We start from the raw sequence: 26,799 nt of genomic DNA, 5'->3' as shown, positions 1-26,799 counted from the left end.
TGGGTTGGGCCATTTCTTTCGTCTGTTTCCTTGCGCTACCTCGCAAATGCGGGAAACAGCGACAAAGCAAAATAAAATAAATAAATATGAAAAATGTAAGAAATATTTCAGAAAACTGAAACTTCTAGCTTGAAATGAAATGAAAAATGAATGTCACATAATGGTTCAACCTCTGGCTATGGAAAGGGAAATGTATAAATTTATTTACACAAACGTCAATAGTAGTTTTCATCAATTTAACCACTGTATCATACTGCCTGGTCCACTTCTCTTATCATGGAACTGTAATATTGGCTTATGATGTATCTCAATTGTCTTCATTACACAAAGTACAACCATATCTTAGATACATGAGGGTAGATAGTTGGTCATCCGCCATAATAAAGCCTTGACAGACCAAAAGTTTATCTGGACCTCTACTTTTCCAGTATATTCATGAAAAACACCTTTTTGCTTTCCATCTCTATCAATTTGAAAAATGCTCCCTTTGTTCACATTTCAATGAAAGAATAAGCTTCAATGTCTAAGCTACATTCTTTTCCAATTTCACTATTTTCTTGTCAGAGCACCATGTATGTATATATATATATATATATACATTTTTTTTTTTTTTTTTTTTTTTATACTTTGTCGCTGTCTCCCGCGTTTGCGAGGTAGCGCAAGGAAACAGACGAAAGAAATGGCCCAACCCCCCCCATACACATGTACATACACACGTCCACACACGCAAATATACATACCTACACAGCTTTCCATGGTTTACCCCAGACGCTTCACATGCCTTGATTCAATCCACTGACAGCACGTCAACCCCTGTATACCACATCGCTCCAATTCACTCTATTCCTTGCCCTCCTTTCACCCTCCTGCATGTTCAGGCCCCGATCACACAAAATCTTTTTCACTCCATCTTTCCACCTCCAATTTGGTCTCCCTCTTCTCCTCGTTCCCTCCACCTCCGACACATATATCCTCTTGGTCAATCTTTCCTCACTCATTCTCTCCATGTGCCCAAACCATTTCAAAACACCCTCTTCTGCTCTCTCAACCACGCTCTTTTTATTTCCACACATCTCTCTTACCCTTACGTTACTTACTCGATCAAACCACCTCACACCACACATTTTCCTCAAACATCTCATTTCCAGCACATCCATCCTCCTGCGCACATCTCTATCCATAGCCCACGCCTCGCAACCATACAACATTGTTGGAACCACTATTCCTTCAAACATACCCATTTTTGCTTTCCGAGATAATGTTCTCGACTTCCACACATTTTTCAAGGCTCCCAAAATTTTCGCCCCCTCCCCCACCCTATGATCCACTTCCGCTTCCATGGTTCCATCCGCTGACAGATCCACTCCCAGATATCTAAAACACTTCACTTCCTCCAGTTTTTCTCCATTCAAACTCACCTCCCAATTGACTTGACCCTCAACCCTACTGTACCTAATAACCTTGCTCTTATTCACATTTACTCTTATATATATACATACATATATATATATATATATATATATATATATATATATATATATATATATATATATATATATATATATATATATATATTTTTTTTTTTTTTTTTTTTAGACTTTGTCGCTGTCTCCCGCGTTTGCGAGGTATCGCAAGGAAACAGACGAAAGAAATGGCCCAACCCCCCCCATACACATGTACATACACACGTCCACACACGCAAATATACATACCTACACAGCTTTCCATGGTTTACCCCGGACGCTTCACATGCCTTGATTCAATCCACTGACAGCACGTCAACCCCTGTATACCACATCGCTCCAATTCACGCTATTCCTTGCCCTCCTTTCACCCTCCTGCATGTTCAGGCCCCGATCACACAAAATCCTTTTCACTCCATCTTTCCACCTCCAATTTGGTCTCCCTCTTCTCCTCGTTCCCTCCACTTCTGACACATATATCCTCTTGGTCAATCTTTCCTCACTCATTCTCTCCATGTGCCCAAACCATTTCAAAACACCCTCTTCTGCTCTCTCAACCACGCTCTTTTTATTTCCACACATCTCTCTTACCCTTACGTTACTTACTCGATCAAACCACCTCACACCACACATTGTCCTCAAACATCTCATTTCCAGCACATCCATCCTCCTGCGCACAACTCTATCCATAGCCCACGCCTCGCAACCATACAACATTGTTGGAACCACTATTCCTTCAAACATACCCATTTTTGCTTTCCGGGATAATGTTCTCGACCTCCACACATTTTTCAAGGCTCCCAAAATTTTCGCCCCCTCCCCCACCCTATGATCCACTTCCGCTTCCATGGTTCCATCCGCTGACAGATCCACTCCCAGATATCTAAAACACTTCACTTCCTCCAGTTTTTCACCATTCAAACTCACCTCCCAATTGACTTGACCCTCAACCCTACTGTACCTAATAACCTTGCTCTTATTCACATTTACTCTTAACTTTCTTCTTCCACACACTTTACCAAACTCCGTCACCAGCTTCTGCAGTTTCTCACATGAATCCGCCACCAGCGCTGTATCATCAGCGAACAACAACTGACTCACTTCCCAAGCTCTCTCATCCCCAACAGACTTCATACTTGCCCCTCTTTCCAAGACTCTTGCATTTACCTCCCTAACAACCCCATCCATAAACAAATTAAACATCCATGGAGACATCACACACCCCTGCCGCAAACCTACATTCACTGAGAACCAATCACTTTCCTCTCTTCCTACACGTACACATGCCTTACATCCTCGATAAAAACTTTTCACTGCTTCTAACAACTTGCCTCCCACACCATATATTCTTAATACCTTCCACAGAGCATCTCTATCAACTCTATCATATGCCTTCTCCAGATCCATAAATGCTACATACAAATCCATTTGCTTTTCTAAGTATTTCTCACATACATTCTTCAAAGCAAACACCTGATCTACACATCCTCTACCACTTCTGAAACCACACTGCTCTTCCCCAATCTGATGCTCTGTACATGCCTTCACCCTCTCAATCAATACCCTCCCATATAATTTACCAGGAATACTCAACAAACTTATACCTCTGTAATTTGAGCACTCACTCTTATCCCCTTTGCCTTTGTACAATGGCACTATGCACGCATTCCGCCAATCCTCAGGCACCTCACCGTGAGTCATACATACATTAAATAACCTTACCAACCAGTCAACAATACAGTCACCCCCTTTTTTAATAAATTCCACTGCAATACCATCCAAACCTGCTGCCTTGCCGGCTTTCATCTTCCGCAAAGCTTTTACTACCTCTTCTCTGTTTACCAAATCATTTTCCCTAACCCTCTCACTTTGCACACCACCTCGACCCAAACACCCTATATCTGCCACTCTGTCATCAGACACATTCAAGAAACCTTCAAAATACTCACTCCATCTCCTTCTCACATCACCACTACTTGTTATAACCTCCCCATTTGCGCCCTTCACTGAAGTTCCCATTTGCTCCCTTGTCTTACGCACTTTATTTACCTCCTTCCAGAACATCTTTTTATTCTCCCTAAAATTTAATGATACTCTCTCACCCCAACTCTCATTTGCCCTTTTTTTCACCTCTTGTACCTTTCTCTTGACCTCCTGTCTCTTTCTTTTATACGTCTCCCACTCAATTGTATTTTTTCCCTGCAAAAATCGTCCAAATGCCTCTCTCTTCTCTTTCACTAATACTCTTACTTCTTCATCCCACCACTCACTACCCTTTCTAATCAACCCACCTCCCACTCTTCTCATATATATATATATATATATATATATATATATATTTTATTTATTATTTATTATACTTTGTCGCTGTCTCCCGCGTTTGCGAGGTAGCGCAAGGAAACAGACGAAAGAAATGGCCCAACCCCCCCCATACATATGTATATACACACATCCACACACGCAAATATACATACCTACACAGCTTTCATTGGTTTACCCCAGACGCTTCACATGCCCTGCTTCAATCCACTGACAGCACGTCAACCCCGGTATACAGCATCGCTCCAATTCACTCTATTCCTTGCCCTCCTTTCACCCTCCTGCATGTTCAGGCCCCGATCACACAAAATCTTTTTCACTCCATCTTTCCACCTCCAATTTGGTCTCCCACTTCTCCTCGTTCCCTCCACCTCTGACACATATATCCTCTTGATCAATCTTTCCTCACTCATTCTCTCCATGTGCCCAAACCATTTCAAAACACCCTCTTCTGCTCTCTCAACCATGCTCTTTTTATTTCCACACATCTCTCTTACCCTTACATTACTTACTCGATCAAACCACCTCACACAACACATTGTCCTCAAACATCTCATTTCCAGCACATCAACCCTCCTGCACCCAACTCTATCCATAGCCCACGCCTCGCAACCATACAACATTGTTGGAACCACTATTCCTTCAAACATACCCATTTTTGCTTTCCATGATAATGTTCTCGACTTCCACACACACACACACACACACACACACACACATATATATATATATATATATATATATATATATATATATATATATATATATATATATATGTATGACTCATGGTGAGGTGCCTGAGGATTGGCGGAATACGTGCATAGTGCCATTGTACAAAGGCAAAGGGGATAAGAGTGAGTGCTCAAATTACAGAGGTATAAGTTTGTTCAGTATTCCTGGTAAATTATATGGCAGGGTATTGATTGAGAGGGTGAAGGCATGTACAGAGCATCAGATTGGGGATGAGCAGTGTGGTTTCAGAAGTGGTAGAGGATGTGTGGATCAGGTGTTTCCTTTGAAGAATGTATGTGAGAAATACTTAGAAAAGCAAATGGATTTGTATGTAGCATTTATGGATCTGGAGAAGGCATATGATAGAACTGATAGAGATGCTCTGTGGAAGGTATTAAGAATATATGGTGTGGGAAGCAAGTTGTTAGAAGCAGTGAAAAGTTTTTATCGAGGATGTAAGGCATGTGTACGTGTAGGAAGAGAGAAAAGTGATTGGTTCTCAGTGAATGTAGGTTTGCGGCAGGGGTGTGTGATGTCTCCATGGTTGTTTAATTTGTTTATGGATGGGGTTGTTAGGGAGGTAAATGCAAGAGTTTTGGAAAGAGGGGCAAGTATAAAGTCTGTTGGGGATGAGAGAGCTTGGGAAGTAAGTCAATTGTTGTTCGCTGATGATACAGCGCTGGTGGCTGATTCATGTGAGAAACTGCAGAAGCTGGTGACTGAGTTTGGTAAAGTGTGTGAAAGAAGAAAGTTAAGAGTAAATGTGAATAAGAGCAAGGTTATTAGGTACAGTAGGGTTGAGGGTCAAGTCAATTGGGAGGTAAGTTTGAATGGAGAAAAACTGGAGGAAGTAAAGTGTTTTAGATATCTGGGAGTGAATCTGGCAGTGGATGGAACCATGGAAGCGGAAGTGGATCAAAGGGTGGGGGAGGGGTTGAAAATCCTGGGAGCCTTGAAGAATGTGTGGAAATCGAGAACATTATCTCGGAAAGCAAAAATGGGTATGTTTGAAGGAATAGTGGTTCCAACAATGTTGTATGGTTGCGAGGCGTGGGCTATGGATAGAGTTGTGCGCAGGAGGATGGATGTGCTGGAAATGAGATGTTTGAGGACAATGTGTGGTGCGAGGTGGTTTCATCGAGTAAGTAACGTAAGGGTAAGAGAGATGTGTGGAAATAAAAAGAGCGTGGTTGAGAGAGCAGAAGAGGGTGTTTTGAAATGGTTTGTGCACATGGAGAGAACGAGTGAGGAAAGATTGAGGAGAATGAGGAATGAGGAGAAGTGGGAGACCAAATTGGAGGTGGAAAGATGGAGTGGAAAAGATTTTGTGTGATCGGGGCCTGAACATGCAGGAGGGTGAAAGGAGGGCAAGGAATAGAGTGAATTGGAGCGATGTGGTATCCCGGGGTTGACGTGCTGTCAGTGGATTGAATCAGGGCATGTGAAGCGTCTGGGGTAAACCATGGAAAGCTGTGTAGGTATGTATATTTGCGTGTGTGGACGTATGTATATACATTTGTATGGGGGTGGGTTGGGCCATTTCTTTTGTCTTTTTCCTTGCGCTCCCTCGCAAACGTGGGAGACAGCGGCAAAGCAAAAAAAAAAAAAATATATATATATATATATATATATATATATATATATATATATATATATATATATATATATATATATATATATATATATATATTGTGTAAATAAATTATACATTTCCCTTTTCCATAGCCAGAGGTTGAACCATTATGTGACATTCATTTTTTCATTTCATTTCAAGCTAGAAGTTTCAGTTTTCTAAATTGTTTCTTACATTTTTCATATGAATATATATGTATATGTGTGTGTTTGTGTATATGTGCGTATGTATGTGTATGTATATATATATAGATATATATATATATATATGGTTGTTTAATTTGTTTATGGATGGGGTTGTTAGGGAGGTAAATGCAAGAGTCCTGGAAAGAGGGGCAAGTATGAAGTCTGTTGGGGATGAGAGAGCTTGGGAAGTGAGTCAGTTGTTGTTCGCTGATGATACAGCGCTGGTGGCTGATTCATGTGAGAAACTGCAGAAGCTGGTGACTGAGTTTGGTAAAGTGTGTGGAAGAAGAAAGTTAAGAGTAAATGTGAATAAGAGCAAGGTTATTAGGTACAGTAGGGGTGAGGGTCAAGTCAATTGGGAGGTGAGTTTGAATGGAGAAAAACTGGAGGAAGTGAAGTGTTTTAGATATCTGGGAGTGGATCTGTCAGCGGATGGAACCATGGAAGCGGAAGTGGATCATAGGGTGGGGGAGGGGGCGAAAATTTTGGGGCCTTGAAGAATGTGTGGAAGTCGAGAACATTATCTCGGAAAGCAAAAATGGGTATGTTTGAAGGAATAGTGGTTCCAACAATGTTGTATGGTTGCGAGGCGTGGGCTATGGATAGAGATGTGCGCAGGAGGATGGATGTGCTGGAAATGAGATGTTTGAGGACAATGTGTGGTGTGAGGTGGTTTGAGCGAGTGAGTAACGTAAGGGTAAGAGAGATGTGTGGAAATAAAAAGAGCGTGGTTGAGAGAGCAGAAGAGGGTGTTTTGAAATGGTTTGGGCACATGGAGAGAATGAGTGAGGAAAGATTGACCAAGAGGATATATGTGTCGGAGGTGGAGGGAACGAGGAGAAGAGGGAGACCAAATTGGAGGTGGAAAGATGGAGTGAAAAAGATTTTGTGTGATCGGGGCCTGAACATGCAGGAGGGTGAAAGGAGGGCAAGGAATAGAGTGAATTGGAGCGATGTGGTATACAGGGGTTGACGTGCTGTCAGTGGATTGAATCAAGGCATGTGAAGCGTCTGGGGTAAACCATGGAAAGCTGTGTAGGTATGTATATTTGCGTGTGTGGACGTATGTACATGTGTATGGGGGGGGTTGGGCCATTTCTTTCGTCTGTTTCCTTGTGCTACCTCGCAAACGCGGGAGACAGCGACAAAGTATAAAAAAAAAAAAAAAAAAAAAAAAAAAAAGTATATATATATATATATATATTATCCCTGGGGATAGGGGTGAAAGAATACTTCCCACGCATTCCTCGCGTGTCGTAGAAGGCGACTAGAGGGGACGGAAGCGGGGGGCCAGAAATCCTCCCCTCCTTGTATTATCTTAACTTTCTAAAATGGGAAACAGAAGAAGGAGTCACGCGGGGAGTGCTCATCATCCTCGAAGGCTCAGATTGGGGTGTCTAAATGTGTGTATATGTAACCAAGATGTGAAAAAAGGAGAGATAGGTAGTATGTTTGAGGAAAGGAACCTGGATGTTTTGGCTCTGAGTGAAACGAAGCTCAAGGGTAAAGGGGAAGAGTGGTTTGGGAATGTCTTGGGAGTAAAGTCAGGGGTTAGTGAGAAGACTAGAGCAAGGGAAGGAGTAGCAGTACTCCTGAAACAGGAGTTGTGGGAGTATGTGATAGAATGTAAGAAAGTAAATTCTCGATTAATATGGGTAAAACTGAAAGTTGATGGAGAGAGATGGGTGATTATTGGTGCATATGCAACTGGGCATGAAAAGAAAGATCATGAGAGGCAAGTGTTTTGGGAGCAGCTGAATAAGTGTGTTAGTGGTTTTGATGCATGAGACCGGGTTATAGTGATGGGCGATTTGAATGCAAAGGTGAGTAATGTGGTAGTTGAGGGAATAATTGGTATACATGGGGTGTTCAGTGTTGTAAATGGAAATGGTGAAGAGCTTGTAGATTTATGTGCTGAAAAAGGACTGGTGATTGGGAATACCTGGTTTAAAAAGTGAGATATACATAAGTATACGTATGTAAGTAGGAGAGATGGCCAGAGAGCGTTATTGGATTACGTGTTAATTGACAGGCGTGTGAAAGAGAGACTTTTGGATGTTAATGTGCTGAGAGGTGCAACTGGAGGGATGTCTGATCATTATCTTGTGGAGGCTAAGGTGAAGATTTATATGGGTTTTCAGAAAAGAAGAGTGAATGTTGGGGAGAAGAGGGTGGTGAGAGTAAGTGAGCTTGGGAAGGAGACTTGTGTGAGGAAGTACCAGGAGAGACTGAGTACAGAATGGAAAAAGGTGAGAACAATGGAAGTAAGGGGAGTGGGGGAGCAATGGGATGTATTTAGGGAATCAGTGATGGATTGCACAAAAGATGCTTGTGGCATAAGAAGAGTGGGAGGTGGATTGATTAGAAAGGGTAGTGAGTGGTGGGATGAAGAAGTATGATTATTAGTGAAAGAGAAGAGAGAGGCATTTGAACGATTTTTGCTGGGAAAAAATGCAATTGAGTGGGAGATGTATAAAAGAAAGAGACAGGAGGTCAAGAGAAAGGTGCAAGAGGTGAAAAAGAGGGCAAATGAGAGTTGGGGTGAGAGAGTATCATTAAATTTCAGGGAGAATAAAAAGATGTTCTGGAAGGAGGTAAATAAAGTGCGTAAGACAAGGGAGCAAATGGGGACTTCAGTGAAGGGCGCAAATGGGGAGGTGATCACAAGTAGTGGTGATGTGAGAAGGAGATGGAGTGAGTATTTTGAAGGTTTGTTGAATGTGTTTGATGACAGAGTGGCAGATATAGGGTGTTTTGGTCGAGGTGGTGTGCAAAGTGAGAGGGTTAGGGAAAATGATTTGGTAAACAGAGAAGAGGTAGTAAAAGCTTTGCGGAAGATGAAAGCCGGCAAGGCAGCAGGTTTGGATGGTATTGCAGTGGAATTTATTAGAAAAGGGGGTGACTGTATTATTGACTGGTTGGTAAGATTATTTAATGTATGTATGACTCATGGTGAGGTGCCTGAGGATTGGCGGAATGCGTGCATAGTGCCATTGTACAAAGGCAAAGGGGATAAGAGTGAGTGCTCAAATTACAGAGGTAAAAGTTTGTTGAGTATTCCTGGTAAATTATATGGGAGGGTAATGATTGAGAGGGTGAAGGCATGTACAGAGCATCAGATTGGGGAAGAGCATTGTGGTTTCAGAAGTGGTAGAGGATGTGTGGATCAGGTGTTTGCTTTGAAGAATGTATGTGAGAAATGCTTAGAAAAGCAAATGGATTTGTACGTAGCATTTATGGATCTGGAGAAGGCATATGATAGAGTTGATAGAGATGCTCTGTGGAAGGTATTAAGAATATATGGTGTGGGAAGCAAGTTGTTAGAAGCAGTGAAAAGTTTTTATCGAAGATGTAAGACATGTGTACGTGTAGGAAGAGAGGAAAGTGATTGGTTCTCAGTGAATGTAGGTTTGCGGCAGGGGTGTGTGATGTCTCCATGGTTGTTTAATTTGTTTACGGATGGGGTTGTTAGGGAGGTGAATGCAAGAGTTTTGGAAAGAGGGGCAAGTATGAAGTCTGTTGGGGATGAGAGAGCTTGGGAAGTGAGTCAGTTGTTGTTCGCTGATGATACAGCGCTGGTGGCTGATTCATGTGAGAAACTGCAGAAGCTGGTGACTGAGTTTGGTAAAGTGTGTGAAAGAAGAAAGTTAAGAGTAAATGTGAATAAGAGCAAGGTAATTAGGTACAATACGGCTGAGGGTCAAGTCAATTGGGAGGTAAGTTTGAATGGGGAAAAACTGGAGGAAGTAAAGTGTTTTAGATATCTGGGAGTGGATCTGGCAGTGGATGGAACCATGGAAGCGGAAGTGGATCATAGGGTGGGGGAGGGGGTGAAAATCCTGGGAGCCTTGAAGAATGTGTGGAGGTCGAGAACATTATCTTGGAAAGAAAAAATGGGTATGTTTGAAGGAACAGTGGTTCCAACAATGTTGTATGGTTGCGAGGCGTGGGCTATTAATAGAGTTGTGCGCAGGAGGATGGATGTGCTGGAAATGAGATGTTTGAGGACAATGTGTGGTGTGAGGTGGTTTGATCGAGTAAGTAACGTAAGGGGAAGAGAGATGTATGGAAATAAAAAGAGCGTGGTTGAGAGAGCAGAAGAGGGTGTTTTGAAATGGTTTGGGCACATGGATAGAATGAGTGAGGAAAGATTGACCAAGAGGATATATGTGTCGGAGGTGGAGGGAAGAAGGAGAAGTGGGAGACCAAATTGGGGGTGGAAAGATGGAGTGAAAAAGATTTTGTGTGATTGGGGTCTGAACATGCAGGAGGGTGAAAGGAGGGCAAGGAATAGAGTGAATTGGATCGATGAGGTATACCAGGGTTGACGCGCTGTCAGTGGATTGAATCAAGGCATGTGAAGCGTCTGGGGTAAACCATGGAAAGCTGTGTAGGTATGCATATCTGCGTGTGTAGACTATGTATATACATGTGTATGGGGGTGGGTTGGGCCATTTCTTTCGTCTGTTTCCTTGCACTACCTCTCAAACGCGGGAGACAGCGACAAAGCAAAAAAAACAAAAAATATATATATATATATATATATATATATATATATATATATATATATATATATATATATATATATATATTTTTTTTTTTTATTATATTATTATTATACTTTGTCGCTGTCTCCCGCGTTTGCGAGGTAGCGCAAGGAAACACACGAAAGAAATGGCCCAACCCCCCCCTATACACATGTATATACATACGTCCACACATGCAAATATACATACCTACACAGCTTTCCATGGTTTACCCCAGACGCTTCACATGCCTTGATTCAATCCACTGACAGCACGTCAACCCCTGTATACCACATCGCTCCAATTCACTCTATTCCTTGCCCTCCTTTCACCCTCCTGCATGTTCAGGCCCCGATCACAAAAATCTTTTTCACTCCATCTTTCCACCTCCAATTTGGTCTCCCTCTTCTCCTCGTTCCCTCCACCTCCGACACATATATCCTCTTGGTCAATCTTTCCTCACTCATTCTCTCCATGTGCCCAAACCACTTCAAAACACCCTCTTCTGCTCTCTCAACCACGCTCTTTTTATTTCCACACATCTCTCTTACCCTTACGTTACTCACTCGATCAAACCACCTCACACCACACATTGTCCTCAAACATCTCATTTCCAGCACATCCATCCTCCTGCGCACAACTCTATCCATAGCCCACGCCTCGCAACCATACAACATTGTTGGAACCACTATTCCTTCAAACATACCCATTTTTGCTTTCCGAGATAATGTTCTCGACTTCCACACATTCTTCAAGGCCCCCAGAATTTTCGCCCCCTCCCCCACCCTATGATCCACTTCCGCTTCCATGGTTCCATCCGCTGCCAGATCCACTCCCAGATATCTAAAACACTTCACTTCCTCCAGTTTTTCTCCATTCAAACTCACCTCCCAATTGACTTGACCCTCAACCCTACTGTACCTAATAACCTTGCTCTTATTCACATTTACTCTTAACTTTCTTCTTCCACACACTTTACCAAACTCAGTCACCAGCTTCTGCAGTTTCTCACATGAATCAGCCATCAGCGCTGTATCATCAGCGAACAACAACTGACTCACTTCCCAAGCTCTCTCATCCCCAACAGACTTCATACTTGCCCCTCTTTCCAAAACTCTTGCATTTACCTCCCTAACAACCCCATCCATAAACAAATTAAACAACCATGGAGACATCACACACCCCTGCCGCAAACCTACATTCACTGAGAACCAATCACTTTCCTCTCTTCCTACACGTATACATGCCTTACATCCTCGATAAAAACTTTTCACTGCTTCTAACAACTTTCCTCCCACACCATATATTCTTAATATCTTCCACAGAGCATCTCTATCAACTCTATCATATGCCTTCTCCAGATCCATAAATGCTACATACAAATCCATTTGCTTTTCTAAGTATTTCTCACATACATTCTTCAAAGCAAACACCTGATCCACACATCCTCTACCACTTCTGAAACCACACTGCTCTTCCCCAATCTGATGCTCTGTACATGCCTTCCTGGTAAATTATATATATATATATATATATATATATATATATATATATATATATATATATATATATATATATATATATATATATATATATATATATAAATGTGAATAAGAGCAAGGTTATTAGGTACAGTAGGGTTGAGGGTCAAGTCAATTGAGAGGTAAGTTTGAATGGAAAGAAACTGGAGGAAGTAAAGTGTTTTAGATATCTGGGAGTGGATCTGGCAGCGGATGGAACCATGGAAGTGGAAGTGAATCATTGGGTGGGGGAGGGGGCGAAAATCCTGGGAGCCTTGGAGAATGTGTGGAAGTCGAAAACATTATCTCGGAAAGCAAAAATGGGTATGTTTGAAGGAACAGTGGTTCCAACAATGTTGTATGGTTGCGAGGCATGGGCTATGGATAGAGTTGTGCGCAGGAGGGTGGATGTGCTGGAAATGAGATGTTTGAGGACAATGTGTGGTGTGAGGTGGTTTGATCGAGTAAGTAATGTAAGGGTAAGAGAGATGTGTGGAAATAAAAAGAGCGTGGTTGAGAGAGCAAGGAATAGAGTGAGCTGGATCGATTTGGTATACCAGGGTTGACGTGCTGTCAGTGGAGTGAATCAGGGCATGTGAAGCGTCTGGGGTAAACCATGGAAAGTTGTGTGGGGCCTGATGTGGAAAGGGAGCTGTGGTTTCAGGCATTATTGCATGACAGCTAGAGACTGAGTGTGAACGAATGGGGCCTTTGTTGTCTTTTCCTAGTGCTACCTCGCACACATGAGGGGGGGAGGGGGATGGTATTCCATGTGTGGCGAGGTGGCGATGGGAATGAATAAAGGCAGACAGTGTAATTTGTGTGCATGGGTATATATGTATGTGTCTGTGTGTGTATATATATATGTACATTGAGATGTATAGGTATGTATATTTGCGTGTGTGGACGTGTATGTATATAAATGTGTATGGGGGTGGGTTGGGCCATTTCTTTCGTCTGTTTCCTTGCACTACCTCGCAATTGCGGGAGACAGCAACAAAGCAAAATAAATATCTTTTTTTTCTTTCATACTATTCGCCATTTCCCGCATTAGCGAGGTAGCGTTAAGAACAGAGGACTGGGCCTTTTAGGGAATATCCTCACCTGGCCCCCTTCTCTGTTTCTTCTTTTGGAAAAAAAAAAAAAAAAATTGAGAGGGGAGGATTTCCAGTCCCCCGCTCCCTTCCCTTTTAGTCGCCTTCTATGACACGCAGGGAATACGTGGGTAGTATTCTTTCTCCCCTATCTCCAGGGATAGCTATAAATACATATATATATATATATATATATATATATATATATATATATATATATATATATATATATATATATGAATACCTGGTTTAAAAAGAGAGATATACATAAGATTACATATTTAAGTAGAAGCAATGGCCAGAGAGCGTTATTGGATTACGTGTTAATTGATAGGTGTGCGAGAGACTTTTGGATGTTACTGTGCTGAGATGTGCAACTGGAGGGATGTCTGATCATTATCTTGCAGAGGCGAAGGGAGAATGTTGGGGTGAAGATAGTGGTGAGAGTAAGTGAGCTTGGGAAGGAGACTTGTGAGAGGAAGTACCAGGAGAGACTGAGCACAGAATGGAAAAATGTGTGGAAGTCGAGAACATTATCTAGGAAAGCAAAAATGGGTATGTTTGAAGGAGTAGTGGTTCCAAGAATGTTATATGGTTGCAAGGCGTGGGTTATAGATAGAGTTGTGCGGAGAAGAGTGGATGTGCTGGAAATGAGAAGTTTGAGGACAATATGTGCTGTGAGGTGGTTTGACAGAGTAAGTAATAATAGGGTAAGAGAGATGTGTGGTAATAAAAAGAGTGTGGTTGAGAGAGCAGAAGAGGGTGTTTTGAAATGGTTTGGTCACATGGAGAGAATGAGTGAGGAAAGATTGACCAAGAGGATATATGTGTCAGTAAGGAGGGAATGAGGAGAAGTGGGAGACCAAATTGGAGGTGGAAAGATGGAGTGAAAAAGATTTTGAGTGATCGGGGCCTAAACATACAGGAGGGTGAAAGGCGTGCAAGGAATAGAGTGAATTGGAACAATGTGGTATACCAGGGTCAACATGCTGTCAATGGATTGACTAAGGCATGTGAAGCTTCTGGGGTAAACCAAGGAAAGTTCTGTGGGGCCTGGATGTGGAAAGGGAGGTGCAGTTTTGATGCATTATTACATGACAGCTAGAGACTGAGTGTGAACGAATGTGGCCTTTGTTGTCTTTTCTTAGCGCTACCTCACGCACATGAGGAGGGAGATTTTTGTTATTTCGTGGGTGGTGGGGTGGCGATGGGAATTAATAAAGACAGACAATATGAATTATGTATATGTGTATATATGTATACGTCTGTGTGTGTATATATATGTATATGTTGAGATGTAGAGGTATGTATATTTGCGTGTGTGGACGTGTATGTATATACATGTGTATGTGGGTGGGTTGGGCCATTCTTTCATCTGTTTCCTTGCGCTACCTCGCTAACACAGGAGACAGCGACAAAGCAAAATATATAAATATATAAATAAATATTCATTTATATCTATTTATCATACTTTGTCACCATCTCCTTTGTTAGCAAGGTAGTGAAAGGAAACAGAAGAAAGAATGGCCCAACCCACCCACATACATATACATATACATACACACACACATTTACATACCTATACATTTCAATGTATACATAGATATACATACACAGACATGTACATATATACAGATGTACATATTCATACTTGCTGCCTGTATTCATTCCCGTCACCACCCCACCACACATGGAATAGCATTCCCCCCTCACTCCTACGAGGTGAAACTGGGAAAATACAACGAAGGCCACATTCATTCACACTCAGCCTCTAGCTGTCATGTGTAATGCAACGAAATGAAACGAAACCACAGCTCCCTTTCCACATCCAGGTCCTATAATACTTTCTTGGTTTACCCCAGACGCTTCACATGCCCTGGTTTAATCCATTGACAGCACGTCCACCCCAGTATACCACATCATTCCAATTCACTCTATTCCTTGCAAACCTTTCACTCACCTCTATGTTCTCCCTAAAATTTAATGATACTCTCTCACTCCAACTCTCATTTGCCCTCTTTTTCACCTCTTGCACCTTTCTCTTGACCTCTTGCCTCTTTTGTTTATACATCCCCCAGTCATTTGCACTATTTCCCTGCAAAAATCATCCAAATGCCTCCCTCTTCTCTTTCACTAACAATCTTACTTCTTCATCACACCATTCACTACCTTTCTAATCTGGCCACCTCCCACCTTTCTCATGCCACAGGCATCTTTTGAGCAAGTCATTACTGCTTCCCTAAATAAATCCCATTCCTCCCCCACTCCCCTTAAGTCATCTGCTCTCACCTTTTCCGTTTTGCACTCAATCTCTCCTGGCACCTCCTCACACAAGTCTCCTTTCCAAGCTCACTTACTCTCATCACTCTTCCCCCCAAAATTCTCTCTTCTTTTCTGAAAACCTCAACATATCTTTACCTTTGCCTCTACAAGATAATGATTAGACATCCCTCCAGTTACCCCTCTCAGCACATTACCATCCAAAAGTCTCTCTTTCATGTGCCTAACAATTAACATGTACTCCAATAATACTCTCTGGCCATCTCTCCTACTTACATACGTATACTTACGTATATCTCTCTTTTTAAACCAGGTATTCCCAATCATCAGTCCTTTTCCAGCACACAAATCTACAAGTGAAGAGTTTTAGATGTTTGGATGTGAATTTAGCAGCAGATGGATCCATGGAAGTGGAAGTGAGTCACAGGGATGGGGAGGGGGTGAAGGTTATGGGAGCGTTGAAGAATGTGTGGAAGGTAAGAACGTTATCTCAGAGAGTAAAAATGGGTATGTTTGAAGGAACAGTGGTTCCAACAATGTTATATGGTTGCGAGGCATGGGCTATAGACAGGGTTGTACAGGGGAGGGTGGATGTGTTGGAAATGTGATGTTTGAGGACAATATGTGGTGTGAGGTAGTTTGATCGAGTAAGTAATGGGGTAAGAGAGATGTGTGGTAATAAAAAGAGTGTGGTTGAGAGAGCAGAAGAGGGTGTATCGAAATGGTTTGGTCACATGGAGAGAATGAGTGAGGAGAGATTGACAATGAAGATATATGTGTCAGAGGTAGAGGGAACGAGAATTTTTTTTTTTTTTTTTTGCTTTGTCGCTGTCTCCCGCGTTTGCGAGGTAGCGCAAGGAAACAGACGGAAGAAATGGCCCAACCCACCCCCATTCACATGTATATACATACGTCCACACACGCAAAATATACATACCTACACAGCTTTCCATGGTTTACCCCAGACGCTTCACATGCCCCGATTCAATCCACTGACAGCACGTCAACCCCGGTATACCACATCACTCCAATTCACTCTATTCCTTGCCCTCCTTTCACCCTCCTGCATGTTCAGGCCACCTCCAATTTGGTCTCCCTCTTCTCCTCGTTCCCTCCACCTCCGACACATATATCCTCTTGGTCAATCTTTCCTCACTCATTCTCTCCATGTGCCCAAACCATTTCAAAACACCCTCTTCTGCTCTCTCAACCACGCTCTTTTTATTTCCACACATCTCTCTTACCCTTACGTTACTTACTCGATCAAACCACCTCACACCACACATTGTCCTCAAACATCTCATTTCCAGCACATCCATCCTCCTGCGCACAACTCTATCCATAGCCCACGCCTCACAACCATACAACATTGTTGGAACCACTATTCCTTCAAACATACTCATTTTTGCTTTCTGAGATAATGTTCTTGACTTCCACACATTCTTCAAGGCTCCCAGAATTTTCGCCCCCTCCCCCACCCTATGATCCACTTCCGCTTCCATGGTTCCATCCGCTGCCAGATCCACTCCCAGATATCTAAAACACTTCACTTCCTCCAGTTTTTCTCCATTCAAACTCACCTCCCAATTGACTTGACCCTCAACCCTACTGTACCTAATAACCTTGCTCTTATTCACAAGAAGTGGGAGACCAAATTGGAGGTGGAAGGAAGGAGTGAAAAAGATTTTGAGTGATCAGGGTCTGAACATACAGGAGGGTGGAAGGAATGCAAGGAATAAGAGTGAATTGGAACAATGTGGTATACCGGGGTCAACGTGCTGTCAATGGATTGAACCAGGGCATGTGAAGCATCTGGGGTAAACCATGGAAAGTTTTGTGGGGCCTGGATGTGGAAAGGGAGCACTCTTTATTAAGAGAGTAAGGCTTGGGTGTGAGTAGATACAGAGCAGGGTAAGTAGTTCTAGGTAAAGGTGGGTCTGCAGCAGGGATGTATGTCGTTACTATGGCTGTTTATTTACCTAAAGAAATGCAAGTGCCTCAGAGAGAGAGGGGAAGGTATACCATCTATTGGGGGTGAGGGGTATCTGGGAGGTGAGTCAGTTGCTGTTGGCAGATGACATGATGCTGTTGGCAAATATGAGTGAGTAACTGCAGAAGTTGGTGTCTTGAGTTTGGCAGAGTATGTAAAAGGAGGAAGTTGAGAATACTGTGAATAAAAGCAGAGACAAGTTAATTTGGAGTCTGAGAATGAATGAAGAAAACTTAGAGGAAGTAAAATGTGTGAGATACCTGGTTCTGAACATAGCAACAAAAAAAAATGGAAGCTGAGATAAGTCGCTGGGTGGGTGAAGGGACAAAGGTACTGGAAGCATTGAGGTCACTGTCTGAGAGGGCAAAAATGGGTGTTTGAAGGTAGTCCCAGTAGCATTATCTAGATATGAGGCATGGGCTGAAGAGGAGAATGCATGGAAAAGGGTGAATGTGCTAGATATAAAATGCTTGAGGGAAAAATGCATTTTGAGGAAGGTTGATCAAGTGGCATAAGAGGAGTAGGTTGAGAGAATGGTAGATGGTGTGCTGGAGTGGTTTGGACATGTGGAGAGAATGAATAAGGAGAGATTGACAAAGAGAATATATCTGCCAGAAGTGGAAGGGACAAGGAGAAGGGGGACACAAACTGGAGATGGAAGGATGGCATGCATATTCCTGATTGATATTCCTATTTATTACTTCTGCCTAATGTTTCTACCTAATGCTCCTGACTAAATCATCCTACCTACTACAGGTTGTACCTTTCTGATCCGGTGCTCTGTGGTCCAAAAACTCCCATGATTTGGTACATTTTGAATCTGCCACCAGGGTGGCGCTGTTAACAGCGCTAAGGCGACAAAATCTATTTACATTACAGCCAAGTTAATCAACACTCCTAACAATTTCTTATATTCAGTACTTTGCTAAAAGTGAATGCCGGAAAAGTTTAGATTTTTTAAAATTCTGAAAGGTGCCAGGAGTACAGAATTAGACAGTGCACCTGTAAAGTGGTTCAAAGTCCTACGTAATGAATGTGTAAGCATTTCTAGGGAGAATGCTTATTGAGCAGGTCAAAGTTTTTCATACAGAACTAAAGCTAGACTATGACTGTGAATATTTGCCAGGACTGTTACACAAGTTTAAGTGGAGACATGGAATTTCAGCATATAAGTGTATATGGAGAAAAGTGTAGTGCTGACATGGAAGCTTGGAGTGGAAGGTATTGAAAGAATTGATAAAAACTCCAATTCTCTATCAAACTACCAACAGCAATACGTACAGGATGAAAGAGAGAGTATGAGCCAGCTGCCTGGCTGGGACTGATGCAGTACAGGCTGGCTGCCTTGACGATAATAAAATAACAATAGTAACAAAAGTCAACCAAAGCGAACTACCAACCTATGGTCATTCGCTACATTAACTACTTGTCACAAAGCTGTGACAAAGTTTGTGGGTGAATTTGCACAGTTAGTGGCAGTGGAAAACTTAGCCCTTGTACAAGTGTATCATGCTAACTAATCTGCCCAGTATTGGCATTGTATGCCATGAAAAACCCTTGCCAAAGATACTCAGGAGTCTTCATATGGGAATACTTCAGATGTAAACTGATGTAACAATAAACACCTTGATTGAAAAATTAAATGGATGTGATATTTCCTATTTCAAGCTTTGCTCTACCTTTTATAACAAAGCAATATGTATATGGAATGAACTGGCAAGACTAGGGGTCAGGAATATGTTTACACGGGATTCCCTTAGGGGTCAATTTCTGTTTTCTGGCATTTTCTGTGGTCCAGCAATGGTCAGGTCCCACAGTAGCCGGATGAAAGAGGTTCAACCTGTACTATCTATTGCTCTTACCTTCTGTCAAAAGGCAGGGCAAGCACACATTAATGTAACAATATAGGACTGTAAAATATTACATGGGTACATTGATTATCTAGAGTATCAGGAGGCCAAAATAAAGGACTACATTAAAGTATCTCTCCAATAAGAATTCTTCACAAATTACACACAAGAATTCACAAAAAGTACTCATGAAATGTTGTGTGCAATATCATTCTGAATAACTGAATCCTTCCTAAACCTGACCCCCTACACATCAGCCAGTCTGGGATAGATTCTTTGTACTTTCATTCAAACAGACCTCCTCCAGCTCCTGTACAGCCAACTTTCTCAGTCATTACTGGAACATAATCAAAAAATTTGAAGAACTAAGAAAAAAAATTTACTCCAAATCTGGATTTACTTCAACCTCTCAAACAAAACACTATCTATCTTTAACAAAAAATTTCCCCTCCAATGATTGTCTCTCTTTAAGAAAGTGTATGACACAGTACTGCATGGGAGTGCAGCAGCAGAGAACTATCCTGAACCAAAGGGTTCCACCTTTCTATGAAGCTGCACAATCCTTGTAAAAGGGATCCTAGGGCTATATAGTATGAAAAAAAATACAGTATGTGAATATCAGCAATGATAAGTCCCATGGAAACCACTGGTGAATAGGGGAACAGACTATCCTGACAAATTACTAAGTAAAAGTATAAACAGACATCAATTTTTTCATACACATTTAGAATGTTTGGAAAAACAATGGATTATAAATATCTCAAGATATAAATTGGGTTTTTATGATAGTCAAAACTACAGTAGGCACTTTAAAATTACTTTCTCACCTTGACTGCCAGGGTGTAATAACTCCATCATCTGGACCACCAATTAGGACAAGGTTTCTCAGTTTCATGAAATTTTGACGATATTCCTCTCGATAGTATTGTTTCTTCTCATTGTTGAGATATGGTAAATAGTCTGAGTATCTGTAAATTTTTTTCAGTATGAGTTTTGAGATGAAAAAGCAAAGAAAATAATTGTGAGATAGAGTAGGACTCCAGATGTACATCACATAATACGAAGGAGGTGCACTATGGAAAAAGATATAATATAGCGCATCAGCCTGACTGAATTACAAGAGAGATTGTGGCAATAGTGTAAAGTATTAATTTCTTATTCTACATCTTTTGTGTTAGGTGAAGATTATCCCATCCATCAACAGATATCATATATGATGTACCAAAATCATAGTCTACCATCAATAACCAGTTCAACACACTATATCACGGTTTACCTTGACTGCTTCACATGCTCTGGTTCAGTCCACTGACAGAACATCCTCTATCCCTCATATACCACAATACTCCTGTCCATTATCTAATTGTAGGTACCCCCCTCTTGCTCCCTCCACTTTAGACAAATATCTTTTATAATTAGTCTCTTCATTCATCCTCTCTGCAAGCCAATATTTGACCACATCCCAGTCAGCTCTTTCAATCAGACTGTGCTCACTACTACACCTACAACCTACTTCATGCTCATATTGTTCTTTGGTATTTCATTCCCAGCATACCCTCCCTCTCCTTTGTGTTCAAGGCCCAAGACTTGTATCCATACAACACTGTCAAGATAAATATTCCTTCAAACATACCCATATGTTGTGAATAGTTAGTCTTCGTGAAAACCATAAGATTCTCTTAGTGCTGGACAACTGTTCTATATCCCCTGCTGTGAAACTCCTTGTAAAAAATGATGCTTACAATCTCTACATCCTCATTAAACCAATGGACTAAGGAATCCTTTGTGCAAATTTTTGCTTCTATGAGAATGAATTCATACAGAAAAAGTTAAACACTTGTAACAGTGGCAAAGGTATTCAGGCTCTGATGTGCTGCTAAGGCATGGGAAAAAGTACCAAAGGAGATTCTGACAGATGTTTGGTATAACTTTTGGCCTTCTACAATGCTTCCTGAGGTCAATGCTGAACCTGATTTCCATGGATTTTGTTTCATACAAAAACCTATTGTATATAATTTGTTGGAGCATACTAAAAGAAATATCACGTGAAGAGGTCATGGTGTTACATGAAGGTGTATTCAGGTTGATTACAGCATCCCATGGTGAACCAACTCACAGACAGTGAAATAATGCATAAAATGGCCATTCCAGATAAAGGGAAAGCAAATGAGTGACAATGACAATGATTAAAAAACAGGAAAAAATTTCCAGTTGAATGTATCAGCCTTCCCACGGAACAAATACAAGGACTGAGGTAAAGAAGCAATGTGAGATGGTCTGGGAGAATGGTTTGGTTAACAGAGAAGAGGTAGTGAAAGCTTTGCGGAAGATGAAATCCAGCAAGGTGGCAGGTTAGGATGGTACTCCAGTGGAATACATTAAGAAAGGGGGTAACTGTGTTGTTCAATATTTGGTAAGGATATTCAATGTATGTATGGATCATGGTGAAGTGCCTGAGGATTGGTGGAATGCAAGCATAGTGCCACTCCACAAAGGCAAAGGGGATAAAGGTGAGTATTCAAACTACAGAGACATGAATTTGTTAAGTATTCCTAGAATATTATATAGGAAGGTACTGATTTCCCTGGGGATAGGGGAGAAAGAATACTTCCCACGCATTCCTCACGTTTTGTAGAAGGCGACTAAAGGGGACGGGAGCGGGGGCCAGAAACCCTCCCCTCCTTGTATTTTGACTTTCTAAAAGGGGAAACAGAAGAAGGAGTCACGCGGGGAGTGCTCATCATCCTCGAAGGCTCAGATTGGGGTGTCTAAATGTGTGTGGATGTAACCAAGATGAGAAAAAGGAGAGATAGGTAGTATGTTTGAGGAAAGGGACCTGGATGTTTTGGCTCTGAGTGAAACAAAGCTCAAGGATAAAGGGGAAGAGTGGTTTGGGAATGTCTTGGGAGTAAAGTCAGGGGTTAGTGAGAGGACAAGAGCAAGGGAAGGAGTAGCACTACTCCTGAAACAGGAGTTGTGGGAGTATGTGATAGAGTGTAAGAAAGTAAATTCTAGATTGATATGGGTAAAACTGAAAGTTGATGGAGAGAGATGGGTGATTATTGGTGCATATGCACCTGGGCATGAGAAGAAAGATCATGAGAGGCAAGTGTTTTGGGAGCAGCTAAAAGAGTGTGTTAGTGGTTTTGATGCACAAGACTTAGTTATAGTGATGGGTGATTTGAATGCAAAGGTGAGTAATGTGGCAGCTGAGGGAATAATTGATATACATGGGGTGTTCAGTGTTGTAAATGGAAATGGTGAAGAGCTTGTAGATTTATGTGCTGAAAAAGGACTGGTGATTGGGAATACCCGGTTTAAAACCCGAGATATACATAAGTATACGTATGTAAGTAGGAGAGATGGCCAGAGAGCGTTATTGGATTACGTTTTAATTGATAGGCATGCCAAAGAGAGATTTTTGGATGTTAATGTGCTGAGAGGTGCAACTGGAGGGATGTCTGATCATTATCTTCTGGGGGCGAAGGTGAAGATTTGTAGGGGTTTTCAGAAAAGAAGAGAGAATGTTGGGGTGAAGAGAGTGGTGAGAGTAAGTGAACCTGGGAAAGAGACTTGTGTGAGGAAGTACCAGGAGAGACTGAGTACAGAATGGAAAAAGGTGAGAACAAAGGAGGTAAGAGGAGTGGGGGAGGAATGGGATGTATTTAGGGAAGCGGTGATGGCTTGCGCAAAAGATGCTCGTGGCATGAGAAGCGTGGGAGGTGGGCAGATTAGAAAGGGTAGTGAGTGGTGGGATGAAGAAGTAAGATTATTAGTGAAAGAGAAGAGAGAGGCATTTGGATGATTTTTGCAGGGAAAAAATGCAAATGAGTGGGATATGTATAAAAGAAAAAGGCAGGAGGTCAAGAGAAAGGTGCAAGGTGAGGTGAAAAAGAGGGCAAATGAGAGTTAGGGTGAAAGAGTATCATTAAATTTTAGGGAGAATAAAAAGATGTTTTGGAAGGAGGTAAATAAAGTGCGTAAGATAAGGGAGCAAATGGGAACTTCAGTGAAGGGGGCTAATGGGGAGGTGATAACAAGTAGTGGTGATGTGAGAAGGAGATGCAGTGAGTATTTTGAAGGTTTGTTGAATGTGTTTGATGATAGAGTGGCAGATATAGGGTGTTTTGGTCGAGGTGGTGTGCAAAGTGAGAGGGTTACGGAAAATGATTTGCTAAACAGAGAAGAGGTAGTAAAAGCTTTGCGGAAGATGAAAGCTGGCAAGGCAGCAGGTTTGGATGGTATTGCAGTGGAATCTATTAAAAAAGGGGGTGACTGTATTGTTGACTGGTTGGTAAGGTTATTTAATGTATGTATGATTCATGGTGAGGTGCCTGAGGATTGGCGGAATGCTTGCATAGTGCCATTGTACAAAGGCAAAGGGGATAAGAGTGAGTGCTCAAATTACAGAGGTATAAGTTTGTTGAGTATTTCTGGTAAATCATATGGGAGGGTATTGATTGAGAGGGTGAAGGCATGTACAGAGCATCAGACTGGGGAAGAGCAGTGTGGTTTCAGAAGTGGTAGAGGATGTGTGGATCAGGTGTTTGCTTTGAAGAATGTATGTGAGAAATACTTAGAAAAGCAAATGGATTTGTATGTAGCATTTATGGATCTGGAGAAGGCATATGATAAGAGTTGAAAGAGATGCTCTGTGGAAGGTATCAAGAATATATGGTGTGGGAGGCAAGTTGTTAGAAGCAGTGAAAAGTTTTTATCGAGGATGTAAGGCATGTGTACGTGTACGAAGAGAGGAAAGTGATTGGTTCTCAGTGAATGTAGGTTTGCAGCAGGGGTGTGTGATGTCTCCATGGTTGTTTAATTTGTTTATGGATGGGGTTGTTAGGGAGGTGAATGCAAGAGTTTTGGAAAGAGGGGCAAGTATGCAGTCTGTTGTGGATGAAAGAGCTTGGGAAGTGAGTCAGTTGTTGTTCGCTGATGATACAGCGCTGGTAGCCGATTCATGTGAGAAACTGCAGAAGCTGGTGACTGAGTTTGATAAAGTGTGTGAAAGAAGAAAGTTAAGAGTAAATGTGAATAAGAGCAAGGTTATTAGGTACAGGAGGGTTGAGGGTAAAGTTAATTGGGAGGTAAGTTTGAATGGAGAAAAACTGGAGGAAGTAAAGTGTTTTAGATATCTGGGAGTGGATCTGGCAGCAGATGGAACCATGGAAGCGGAAGTGAATCATACGCTGGGGGAGGAGGCAAAAATTCTGGGAGCCTTGAAGAATGTTTGGAAGTCGAGAACATTATCTAAGAAAGCAAAAATGGGCATGTTTGAAGGAATAGTGGTTCCAACAATGTTGTATGGTTGCGAGGCGTGGGCTATGGATAGAGTTGTGTGCAGGAGGGTGGATGTGCTGGAAATGAGATGTTTGAGGACAATATGTGGTGTGAGGTGGTTTGATCGAGTAAGTAATGTAAGGGTAAGAGAGATGTGTGGAAATAAAAAGAGTGTGGTTGAGAGAGCAGAGGAGGGTGTTTTGAAATGGTTTGGTCACATGGAGAGAATGAGTGAGGAAAGATTGACCAAGAGGATATATGTGTCAGAGGTGGAGGGAACGAGGAGAAGTGGGAGACCAAATTGGAGGTGGAAAGATGGAGTGAAAAAGATTTTGAGTGATCGGGGCCTGAACATGTAGGAGGGTGAAAGGCGTGTAAGGAATAGAGTGAATTGGAACGATGTGGTGTACCGGGGTCGACATGCTGTCAATGGATTGAACCAGGGCATGTGAAGCATCTGGGGTAAACCATGGAAAGTTCTGTGGGGCCTGGATGTGGAAAGGGAGCTGTGGTTTCAGTGCATTATTATATGACAGCTAGAGACTGAGTGTGAACGGAATGCCTTTGTTGTCTTTTCCTAGCGCTACCTCGCACACATGAGGGGCAAGGGGGTTGTTATTCCATGTGTGGTGAGGTGGCGATGGGAATACATAAAGGCAGACAATATGAATTTTGTACATGTGTATATATGTATATGTCTGTGCGTATATTTATGTGTACATTGAGATGTATAGGTATGTATATTCGTGTCTGTGGACGTGTATGTATATACATATGTATGTGGGTGGGTTGGGTCATTCTTTCGTGTGTTTCCTTGCGCTACCTCGCTAACGCAAGAGACAGCGACAAAGCAAAATAATAATAAAAAAAAAAAATTGATTGAGGGTGAAGGCATGTACAGAGCATCAAACTGGAGAAGAGCAGTATGGTTTCAGAAGTGGCAGAGGATGTGTGGATCAGGTGTTTGCTTTGAAGAATGTGTGTGAGAAATACTTCAAAAACAGATGGATTTGTTTGTAGCATTTATGGATCTAGAGAAGGCATATGATAGGGTTGATAGAGAAGCTTAGTGGAAGGTCTTTAGAGTATATGGTGCAGGAGGTAAGCTGCTAGACAGGGGTGTGTGATGTCCCCATGCTTGTTTAATTTGTTTATGGATGGGGTGGTTAGGGAGGTAACTGCAAGAGTTTTGGAGTGAGGGGCAAGTATGCAGTCTGTTGGAGATGAGAGTGCCTTGGAAGTGAGTTAGTGGGTGTTTACTGATGATACAGCTCTGGTGACTAATTTGTATGAAAAATTGCAGAAGTTGATGATTGAGTTTGGAAAAGTGTGTGAAAGGAGAAAGTTGAGAGTAAATGTGAATAAGAGCAATGTTATTAGGTTCAGTAGAGTTGAGGGACAAGTTAACTGGAATGTAAGTTTGAATGGAGAAAAATTGGAGGAAGTGGGGTGTTTTAGATATCTGAGAGTGGACTTGCCAGCAAATGGAACCATGGAAGTGGAAGTGAGTCACAGGGTGGGGGAGGGGCTGAAGAGTCTGGGAGCACTGAAGAATGTATGGAAAGAGAGAACATTACCGCGGAGAGCAAAAATTGGCATGTTTGAAAGAATAGTATTTCCGACAATACTATATGGTTGCAAAGCATGGGCTATAGATAGGGTTGTATGGAGGAGGGTGGAAATCAAATGTTTGGGGACACAATGTGGTGAGAGGTGGTTCCATTGAGCAAGTTATGAAAGGGTAAGAGAGATATGTGGAAATATGTAAAAAGTGTAGTTGAGAGAGCAGAAAAGGATGTGTTGAAAGGGTTTTGACATATGGAAAAAATGAGTGAGGAAAAATTGACAAAGAGGATTTACGTGTCAGAGGTGGAGGGAACAAGGAGAAGAAGGAGACCAAATTGGAGGTGGAAGGATGGAGTGA

General features: G+C 41.9%; 1 protein-coding gene across 2 annotated transcripts in view; it reads right to left on the bottom strand.

Moving 5' to 3' along the window:
- The window catches only part of Ppt2 (palmitoyl-protein thioesterase 2), a 117,303-nt gene that overhangs the window by 30,673 nt on the left and 59,831 nt on the right, over positions 1 to 26,799 (bottom strand). For both annotated transcript variants that reach the window (XM_071669730.1, XM_071669729.1), the window contains exon 5: positions 20,420 to 20,560. In XM_071669730.1, the coding sequence (XP_071525831.1) occupies positions 20,420 to 20,560 (141 nt within the window). The remainder of the gene's footprint in view (positions 1 to 20,419; positions 20,561 to 26,799) is intronic.

The sequence above is a fragment of the Panulirus ornatus genome, chromosome 14 (assembly GCF_036320965.1).
Source record: "Panulirus ornatus isolate Po-2019 chromosome 14, ASM3632096v1, whole genome shotgun sequence".
Classification (NCBI taxonomy): Eukaryota; Metazoa; Arthropoda; class Malacostraca; order Decapoda; family Palinuridae; genus Panulirus; species Panulirus ornatus.
Note: the sequence above shows the minus strand (reverse complement) of the source record. Positions and strands in the feature narration are given on the sequence as shown.